The sequence below is a fragment of the Eimeria acervulina genome, genomic scaffold, assembly GCF_000499425.1.
Source record: "Eimeria acervulina Houghton genomic scaffold, Eah_scaff779, whole genome shotgun sequence".
Lineage (NCBI taxonomy): Eukaryota > Apicomplexa > Conoidasida > Eucoccidiorida > Eimeriidae > Eimeria > Eimeria acervulina.
This window is the reverse complement of record NW_013547147.1, coordinates 1-10000: the sequence shown is the minus strand read 5'-3', so window position 1 is coordinate 10000 and position 10000 is coordinate 1. Positions and strand designations below refer to the sequence as shown.

Sequence of the window (10000 nt, the reverse complement as noted above, 5' to 3'; positions counted from 1 at the left end):
CAAGAACAAATAAAAGGAGACGCCAAGCAAAAGAGACAGCGAGAGACAGTCAAAGGAGACAGCAACAGAAAACCACCACCGCCGCCGCTGCCGCCGCTGCTGCTGCTGCTGCAGCTGCTGCTGCTGCTGCTGCTGCTGACCTGCAGCAAATGGTGATGGGGACTCTCTAAGGCCCGGGCGCTCCCTACAAATCGAAGCAGCGCCTCAAGCAAAGCCGGAGGCAACGAAATACCACCAGCAGCAGCAGCAGCAGAACCAGCAGCAGCAGCAGCAGCAGCAGGCTCATCTGCTGCTGCTGCTGCAGCTGTTGTTCCTGGTGTTACTGCTGCTGCTTCTGGTGCTGCTGCTGCTGCTGCTGCTGCCAGCAAATACCGCGAGTGCAGCAGAGATACGTAGCCCCACAACAAAGGAGGAAGCTCAGCATCCGAGATGTGAGGGAGAAGCTGAGTACAACCCGCAAACCCTAAACCCTAAACCCTAAACCCTAAACCCTAAACCTCAAGGCGACAAGCCTACATAGTTTATCGAGCTGCCAACCCTGGCCCTAAACGCTAAACCCTAAACCCTAAACCTCATCTCCTAAACCCTAAACCCCAACCCCCATCCCCTAAACCCTAAACCCCAACCCCCACCCCCTAAACCCTAAACCCTAAACCCTAGGACGGGTGTGAATTTACCTTAGGAAGGAGATTGCCTACTGCTGCGCATAGATTCTCTAAGGGGGGCAGCGACAGCCAGCAGGCGTTGCAGAGACAAACTAAAAGGGTGGGGAGATGGCTGGCTTCGATCTGCTGCGTGATGCTCCTGCTGCTGCTGCTGCTGCTGCTGCTGAGGATGCTGCTAAGCGACTCCAGTAGCCTGCTGCTGCTGCAGCGCAGCCGCACGAGCCCCACAAGCAGCAGCAGCAACTCGGGCATAGGAGTAAACGGCAGCGACCCACAAGACAACCACACCAATGGCTGCTGCTGCTGCTGCTGCTGTTGCTGCTGCTGCTGCTGCTGCTGCTGCTGCTGCTGTTGTAGGTGCGAAGCTACCAGCTGCACGCAGGCTGCTGCTGATGCAGCAGCAGTTTGCTGCATCACTGCTGCTGCCTCTTCGTAAGCCACAGTGTCGTCTGTCTCCTGCGGAGCAAGGAGAGCTTGTGCTGCTGCTGTTGGGGGTGCTGCTGCTGCTGCAGGCGGCAGCAGCTGTTTCTCTGCTGCTGCTGCAGGCAGCAGCAGCTGCTTCTCTGCTGCTGCTACCAAGCGAGACCACTCCGCGTCTAGAGGCTCATAGTACGCAGACGGCAGCAGGGCATATCTGCAGCAGCAAAACCCTAAACCCTAAACCCTAAACCCTAAACTCTAAACCCATAAACGTGCGTTTGGCCCGCATGTTTATGCTGAGAAGGCAGCTTATAAATGCTCAGTAAAACCGTAAACCCTAAACCCTAAACCCTGCCTACCCCCTAAACCCTAAACCCTAAACCCTAAACCCTAAACCCTAAGCCCTTCTAACCTGCTAGTTAGGGTTTCTATGAGGGCCCTTATTGCTGCTGAGTCGTTATAGGGCCCGGCCCCAAGAACGAGGCCGAGGTTAGCAACTGCTGCAGGAGAGCAAAGAGGGAGCTGGTGCAACTGCTGCTGCAGCTGCTGCTGCAGCTGCTGCAGCAGCGCATCAGCCCCAAACCCCACACTCAACAAATCCCTGCAGCAAGAGGAGACACAGAAATGAAAATGGAGACAGAAACAAATAATTAAAAGACAAATATATATAAATATATATGTATATATATATATATACAAGTACATATATAATATATATTATATTTATATAAATATATAATATACATGTATATATATATAGACAATGATACAGAGAAAGGAGACAAATATACAAACAGCAGCACGCTGCAGCAACCCTGAAACAGAGGAGACCGCAGCAACAGCAGCAACAGCAGCAACAACAGCAGCAACAACAGCAGCACCAGCAACAGAAGCAGCAGCAGCACCACCACCACCACCACTAGCAGCAGCACCACCACCACCAACACCAGCAGCAGCAACAGCAGCAGCAACAGCAGCAGCAGCAGCATCAGCAGCAGCAACAGCAGCAGCAGCAGCATCAGCAGCAGCAGCAGCAGCAGGTTTACTTAGCGAGAGAAATAAGGTGCTCCAAGTGAAAAAACCCTTTCTCTTTAGCTGCCCTTAAAACAACTAAACGATATAAGTGCAGCAGAGGAAGCCCCAAAGCGCATGCAGACGCAACAACCTGGCAGCAAAGTTCAGGGCTGCTAACTTCAAACAAAAGTGGAAGCCGTCGCCGACCCATACGGCTTGGGGGCCCCCTTTGGGGCCCCACAAGGGGCCCCACACGAGGGGCCCCCATTGAGGGGCCCCCAACAAGGGGGGCCCCCCTCCTACTTCTTCCTGCATGCTCTGCTGCTGCACCTTCAGGGGCCCTCTTAATACCCGCAGCAGTCGCCTCGCTGGGGGCCCCCTCAGAATCCCCCAAGGGGGGCCCCCAGGGGGCCCCTCCCTTGGGGCCCCCTCCTCTGGGGGCCCCTTCTCTGGGGGCCCCTCCACTGGGGGCCCCCAGGGGCCCCCTTAGAGAAGTAAGAGGGGGGGCCCTTCTATAGAAACTCGGATGCTGTAGATATGCAGCAAGCCTAACGAAAAGACGATAAGGGGCTACCTGAATGCCTTTGTGCTCGCGACGCTGGGGCAGACGATCTACATACAAACACAAACCCTTAACCCTAAACCCTAAACCCTAAACCCTAAGACCTTGGAGGAGACAGCTAACACTTAAGGGGACAGTTGAAATGGGAGAAAGGAGACAGAGACGGAGACAAAAAGAAAAAAAAATAATCAAAACGGGCGCAGAGACAAAGGGAGACAAAAGAGACGAATAACAAAGACAGAAGGAGACAGAAAGAAGAGACAGCGAGAGAGGCAGACAGACAGAGACAGAGAGAGACAGACAGAGACAGACAGAGACAGACAGAGAGAGAAACAGAGACAGAGAGAGAGACAGAGAGAGAGACAGAGACAGAGAGAGAGAGAGAGAGAGACAGACAGACAGACAGACAGACAGACAGACAGACAGACAGAGACAGAGGGAGATAGAGAGAGACACAGAGAGAGACAGAGACAGAGACAGAGACAGAGATAGCGACAAAGAGGGAGAGAGACAGAGACAGAGAGACACAAAGGGAGACAGAGGTAGAGATAAAGAGAGACAGAGGTAGAGATAAAGAGAGACAGAGAGGTAGACCGAGATAGACAAAGAGAGACAGAGAGAAAGAGAGACAGAGAGACGGAGACAGAAGCTAAAGCTGCTTGCAGTTTAAGGGGAACGAAGAAGACGCAAAGGAAGAAGAGGGCATCGCTCATAAAGACAGAAAAGGAAACAGATAAGGAGACAGATAAAGAGACAGATAAAGAGACAGATAAAGAGACGCGCAAAGGGAGGAGACAGACAGCCTGAAAGTAGCTAAGGAGACAGAGCGCATTGGATATAGCAGCAGAAAGAAGAAAAGGAGAAAAGGAGACAGCAAGTGTTAATAAGAGAGGAGACACAAGGTCCTACATGTCTTTGCTGCTGTTGCTGCAGCAACAAAAACAGCAGCAACAAAATCTCCCTCCCAATTAAAATGAAATATCTTCGGGAGATGTCGCAGCAAACCGCGAAATAAACGTCGGTCATACACTTCCATCTCCCCAAACAGCTGCATGCACATGCATGCAACATCTAGGGTTTAGGGTTTAGGGTTTAGGGTTTAGGTGCGAAGGGTATAAGGTCTAGGGCTTCGCGGTTAGAATCTAGGGTCTAAGGAGTAGGGTTTAGGGTTTAGGATTTAGGGTTTGGTGCAGAGCCGCATGAGAGTCGCTTAAAGCCGGACTCCGCGACCTTCTCATAGCCCAAACCCTAAACCCTAAACCCTAAACCCTAAACCCAAAACGTGTTGCAGCAAGTTGTCCGAGGTAAGGGAGTGCAACTTTAAGGTCTAGGGTTTAGGGTTTAGGGTTTAGGGTTTACCTTGAGAGCCTTTGCGGTGTATCCATACTTCATACCGCCAATCAGCTTCCAAGTCTCCCCCGCAACTCTTTCTTGCAGGTCTACAACAGCAGCAGCAACAGCAGCAGCTGTCTCCTTCTCTCTGATGTCTCCTTCCTGTCTCTCCTCAACGCTCTCTTCCCCAACCACAGCTCCAAAGAGGCCCCCAACATTGCTTCGATCAGGGGCCCCCAAAGGGGCCTCCAAAGGGCCCCCCACTGGGGCCCCTGAAAGGGCCCCTGAAGAGGCCTCCAGAGGGGCCCCCACAGCGGCCCCCACAGCGGCCCCCAAAGGGGCCCCCGAGGCCACCCCCAAAGGGGCCCCCACAGCGGCCCCCGAAGGGGCCCCCAAAGGGGCCCCCAGGGGGCCCCTCCCCAGCCTTGTACCCGTACTTTTGAGAAGCGGATGGGGGTAGAAGGGGCTGGGGAGGGAGGGGGCCCCTTGGGGGCCCCCTTGGGGGCCCCACTCCCATAGGAATTCGGCAATATCAATTAGAGAGAAGTATTTATATGAATGAATTAACAAAGGCAACTCAGCAAGAAGAGCAGAGCCCAGAGGACGCCTCCATATGTCCAGCACCTCGTGAAAAGGACGCAGCAGGGGACCTGCTGCTGCAGCTGGTGATGGAGCTGGTGCTGCAGAGGAAGAGAGCTCGGACGCTGCAGATGTATTTCCCGCACTGGTTGCTGCTGCTTCTGCTGCTGTAGCTGCTGCTGCTGCTGCTGTTGCTGCTGCTGCTGCTGTTGCTGCTGCTGCTGCTAGATCGATTTGGCGTCTCCTTTTTGCGTTGTATTTTTTCTTCATTTTGTTTAATGTGCTGCAGAGGCCCGCCACCCCCTCCTCCCCACAGACATCAAAGTCTGTCTGCAGCAGCAGCCCCAGGCGATCCAGCAGCAGCAAGAAGCAAACCCCAACGCGCTCCTTGTAACGTGCTGCTGCTGCTGCTTCTGCTGCTGCTGCTTCTGCTGCTGCTGCTTCTGCTGCTGCTGGTGCACCTGCTGCTGTTGTAGCTGCTTGTTTATGCTCTGCTGTTGCGGAGCATGCCGACGCAGTAGCTACCAAGGGGGCCCCCCTGGGGGCCCCCTGAAGACCTTCTAAAGGGTTAGTATATCCAACGAGGAGGCGCAGCACCTTGAGGAGATCCTCAACAGACAAAGGGGGGCCCCCTAGTACCCTGGGGGCCCCCGGTAGGGGGGCCCCCATATACACCCCAGGGCCTTCTAATCCTGTTGCTGCTTCTAGCAGCACCAGAAGAGCAGCAGGAGACTGCAGCCCCGCTTGGAAATATAACTGCAACAAAGGCACAAGGGATGCTGCATGCACACCCCCGCTGCTGCTGCTGCTGTTGCTGCTGCTGCTGCTGCTGCAGGGGGGTGCGCGCGGCAGCAGCACCACTTCCATAAGGCGCTGCAGGGTGTTGCGGTGCTGCTGCAGCAGCAGCAGCAGGCGGCGTTGCTGCTGCTGCACCTTGTAGAGTTTGAGATGGGGGGGCAGCAAGGGTTTGGGTTCGCTTGCTGCTTCCCCACAGGGGGCCCCCAGGGCTAGCAGCAGCTGGGAGGCCCTGAGGGGCCCCTGGGGGGCCCCCGGGGCCTCTAGCAGCGGCAGCAACTCCTCTATCTCCTGCAGCAAGACAGCAGCAACCGCCCTGGGATCGCCCGATCCCCAGAAGTCTGCAAGGAAGGGAAACACCTCTGAAACAAACTCAACTGCTGCTGCAAGAGCCTCTTCTTCTGCTGCTGTGGGGCCCCCCCCAGGGACGGGGGCCCCTATACGGGGGCCTGCAGCAGCAACGAGAGAAGCAAGGCGTGGCACAGCCAAGGGGGGGCCCCTCTCTCCCCTCTGGGGCTTAACAAACACAAAATTGTTGCTAAACGAGGGCCCATGGGGGCCCCCTGGGGGCCCCACAGCAAATGAATACCCTTGGAGGGCCCCCCAAAGGATTTCCAGGGCCTCCTCTTCATCCTTACTCTTAAAAGATGTCTCCTTAAGACACTCCTTGGTTGGGGGGCCCCCAGGTAGGGGCCCCCCAATCAGGGGTTGCACCTTTAGCAAGAAGGAGACAGTTGCTGCTCTCAATAACTCCTCTAGGCCCCCACTATGGGGGCCCCCGGGGGCCCCAGGGGCCCCCCCAGGGGCCCCCATAGTGCCGTAGATCCATCGGGGCCTCCGCTTTGGCTGCCAGCGGCGCCAGGGCGGCAGCTGCGCTATATCTGATTTTGCTGCTCTCTGAAGGGGGCCCCTATCTGCGAGGATTGAGTTTATAGGGGGGCTCCCCCTGTTTATACAGAGGAGGCCCCCAGCTTCAGCCTTAAGAGGAACGTAAGAGAAGGGAAGGGGGCCCCTCATAGGGGCCCCTAAAGAAGGTTCTAGTGGGGGTTCGTATGAACGAGGAAAGGGGGGCCCCTGGGGGCCCCCTCTACTAGCACTTGCCTTCGATAAACAACTACCGGGGGGCCCCCCACATAGAGACAACACCAGGGGGCCCCTGCTTCTAGATGAGAGAATAGAGGAGGCCCTGCAGTAGCAGCAAAGGTGGGGGGCCCCCAATGCCTTTAAAGGAAGCAAAGGCATTGCTTTAGGGTCTCCTAGCTGCAGGAGGGGCCCCCCCTTCTTCTTCTATCGATGTAAACCTCAGCAAGAAACAAACAAAAAGATATAAAGAAGTATTATTTAAACATTATTCTAAAACTATAATTATAATATTTCAAAGAAATACACAAAAAAACAATGCATGGAAGCTCGCTCAAGAAAGAAAACCCTAAAAAACAAATCGAGATAGGGGGCCCCCCAGAGGGGCCCCCAAGGGGCCCCCGGGGGCCCCCTAGGGGCCCCTCTTAGTATTTTTGATTAATTTATTAATTCGTTTATCACTTATTAGAAGAGCGGAGTTGAGAAACTTCGCTTTGTTTGATTTTGCTGCAGAAAGTAATTAGCGAAGAGGCCCTAGGGGGCCCCCGTCTTAGTACTAAGGAGATGTGTGTATATAAGGGGGCCCCCCTCTCAGTAATAAAGGGTTGTGTGTATATAAGGGGGCCCCTTGGGGGCCCCCAAGAAGAGGCCCCCCAACATCTTTAGTAGGGCAGAGGCCTTTAAATCTTGGTTGTCTGTCTCTGCGTGGTTTAGGGTGTATGTACACCTCAAATGGAGACAGAGACACCTCAACTAAGGGGGCCCCTGGGGGCCCCTTTGTTGTGGGGCCCCCAGGGGCCCCACAACAAAGGGGGAGTTATGTGTCTCCTTTTTTGCTGCTGTTTTGTGTCTCTAGTCTGGGGTGTCTGTGCATCTCTTCTTCTCTTTACTGTCTCCTCCTCCTCCTGGTGTTTTTCTCTTGGGCCTTAATTAATTCAGACGTAATAATTAATAAATATGTCTTGTCTTTATATATATATATATATATACATATACATATATATATGTACATCTACATATATATATATATATATATAGACAGACAGACTACCCATATATGCAAATATATAAACAAATCCGTATTAAAAATGCATAAACAAACCCCAGAAAAGTATCTCTATTAGACTCGCAGCTGTCTATGAGCAGAGGCATTTACAAAGAAATACCCTCTCGCCCTCTATAGCACTTGCTGCAGCAGCAAAGTGCTGCAGCAGCGCCTGCTGCAGCAACAGCTGCAGCAAGAGAAGCCGCTGTAGCAGCACCTGCTGTAACAACTGCAACAGGAGAATCTGGTGCAGCAACAGCTGCAGCAGCCACTACAGCAAGAGACTCCGCTGCAGCAGCAACTGCAGCAGCAGCAGCAGCAGCAGCAGCAGGAGTTTAATCCCAAAGGAGTCTCCTGCGTGTGTGAAGTTGTGTTTGTGTTTGATGCTTATCCTTGCTTAGTTTTGCTTCTTCTTCTTTATTAATAGAAGCAAAGAGGAGACACACATGTCTGCATATTAGCTGATGTACTTCTTCAAGAGACAGAGAGGAGACAGTTAATTGCTGCCAGTATGAAAGCGACGAAAAACTCTTATACCCCTCATACACCAACTCCTGCAGCAGGGGGGCCTCATACACTTCCCCGCCTAATCATAATAAACACAAATATATATATTTATATATATATATATATTTATATATATATTTATATATATGTTTGTATATATATATATATATACATATGCGTATATATATGTATAAATACTATATATAATATTTATGTATATGTATAAATATGTATATATATGCATATATATATATATGCATATATATATATAGGTATACATATGTATATATATATATATATTGTATATTTACTAATATATATATATATTTGTGTGTATTTATTATGATAGAATAGTGAGGAGACACCAAGAGAGACAACATAACAGATACACAAAGGCGATATAAAGGAGACAGAGAGGAGACAGAGAGGAGACAGTGAGGAGACAACAGAGACAACAGAGACAACAGAGACAACAGAGACAAAGTAGATAAAGGAGACAGCGAAAATAAGCACAAAGGAGACAGAAGAGACAGAGGAGACAGCAGAGACAACAGAGACAAAAGGAAATAGAGGAGATAAAGGAGACAAAAAATAAATACAAAGGAAACAGAGGAGACAGAGGAGACAGCAGAGACAAGAGGAGACAACGAAGACAAAGGAGACAGGAGACAGATTTATTATTTACACAAGTATCAGCAGCAGCAAAAGCAGCAACAAAAGCAGCAGACAACAGCAGCAGAGGAGTAGACAGAGAAAAACAAAGACAAAGACAGACAAATAAAACAAATACAGAGACACACAAAGACATAGAATAAAGACAAGCATCAGCATCATTAACAAAAGCAGTAGACGTAATACTGTCTCCACTTATTCGAAACAAAACAACACAAACGAGGCCGCTGCTGCTGCTTCTGCTGCTGCAGCTGCTGCTATTGCTGCTGCTGTTGCTGCTGCTGCTGCTACCACTACCACTACTGCTTTTGCTGCTGCTACTCCTTTGCTGCTGCTACTCCTGCTACTATTACCACAACGACAACAACAGCAACTACTACTACTACTGCTGCTGCTGTTGCTGCTGTTGCTGCTGCTGCTGCTGCTGCTGTTGCTGCTGCTGCAGTGTCTTACCGAATCCGTCTCTTAGTTTGGTTTCTTTGGGGGTTATATCGAGGAAGAAGACTTTGTCTGGTGCAGGCAGTCCCTCTTCTGTAGCACGGGCAAATGCTTCACTTACTAGAACAGGCTGCTGCGGCTTTGCTGCTGCTGCTGCTGCTGCTGCTGCTGCTGCTGACTCTGGTGCTGCTGCTGACTCCGGTGCGGCTGCTGGCTCTGATGATGCTGTTGCTGGAGATGTTGCTGCTGCTGTAGGGCCTGCTTCCTTTGCTGCTGCTGCTGCTGTTGCTGCTGCTGTTGCTAAGTGATTTGCTGCAGTCGTGGAGTAGGCGACGCCTGCAGCAACAGCAGCAGCAGCAACAACAGCAGCAGCAACAACAACAGCAGCAGCAGCAACAGCAGCAGCAACAGCACTGAGTGATTAAATAAAAACAAACAGATTCTAAATGAAAATAAATACAAAGACAAACAAACAGCAACACAACAAAGAAGGAGATAAACAAAGAAGAGAGCAGAGACAAACAGAGACAAATATACACCCCAACATAACAGCAAAAGAGAGACAAACAAAGACAGAAATAAACAAACAGACAAACAAAGAAACAAAGAAACAAACAAACAAACAAACAAGAGAGACAAACAAGAGAGACAAACAAGAGAGACAAACAAGAGAGACAAACAAGCAAGCCCCGACAGAGACAATAGAAGCAGGGAAGCAAAATAAACAAAAGTATGAAGATGCATAAAAATAAGAAATGAAGTAAATGAACAGCATAAAGTATATATATAATATATATAATATATATATTATATATATAATATACACAATATAATTATATTATATATAATATATAATATATATAATATATAAAATATATAAAATATATATAA

The 10000-nt window shown here is 50.6% G+C and overlaps 2 protein-coding genes across 2 annotated transcripts in view; both read right to left on the bottom strand.

The window, feature by feature from the left end:
- The window catches only part of EAH_00048860 (hypothetical protein, conserved), a gene marked incomplete at both ends in the record, with an annotated part of 8486 nt that extends 1877 nt beyond the window's left edge, over positions 1–6609 (bottom strand). Inside the window, 5 exons of the mRNA XM_013391377.1 lie at positions 141–443; positions 678–1299; positions 1498–1686; positions 2132–2711; positions 4056–6609. Coding sequence (XP_013246831.1) covers positions 141–443; positions 678–1299; positions 1498–1686; positions 2132–2711; positions 4056–6609 — 4248 coding nt within the window. The remainder of the gene's footprint in view (positions 1–140; positions 444–677; positions 1300–1497; positions 1687–2131; positions 2712–4055) is intronic.
- Positions 6610–9053: 2444 nt separating this feature from the next.
- EAH_00048850 (thymidylate kinase, putative) lies at positions 9054–9445 on the bottom strand (the record flags this gene model as incomplete). Its single annotated transcript, XM_013391376.1, has 1 exon — positions 9054–9445. A coding segment is annotated over one exon (392 nt), but the record flags the coding sequence as incomplete, so codon positions are not given.
- Between the last annotated feature and the right edge of the window lie 555 nt (positions 9446–10000).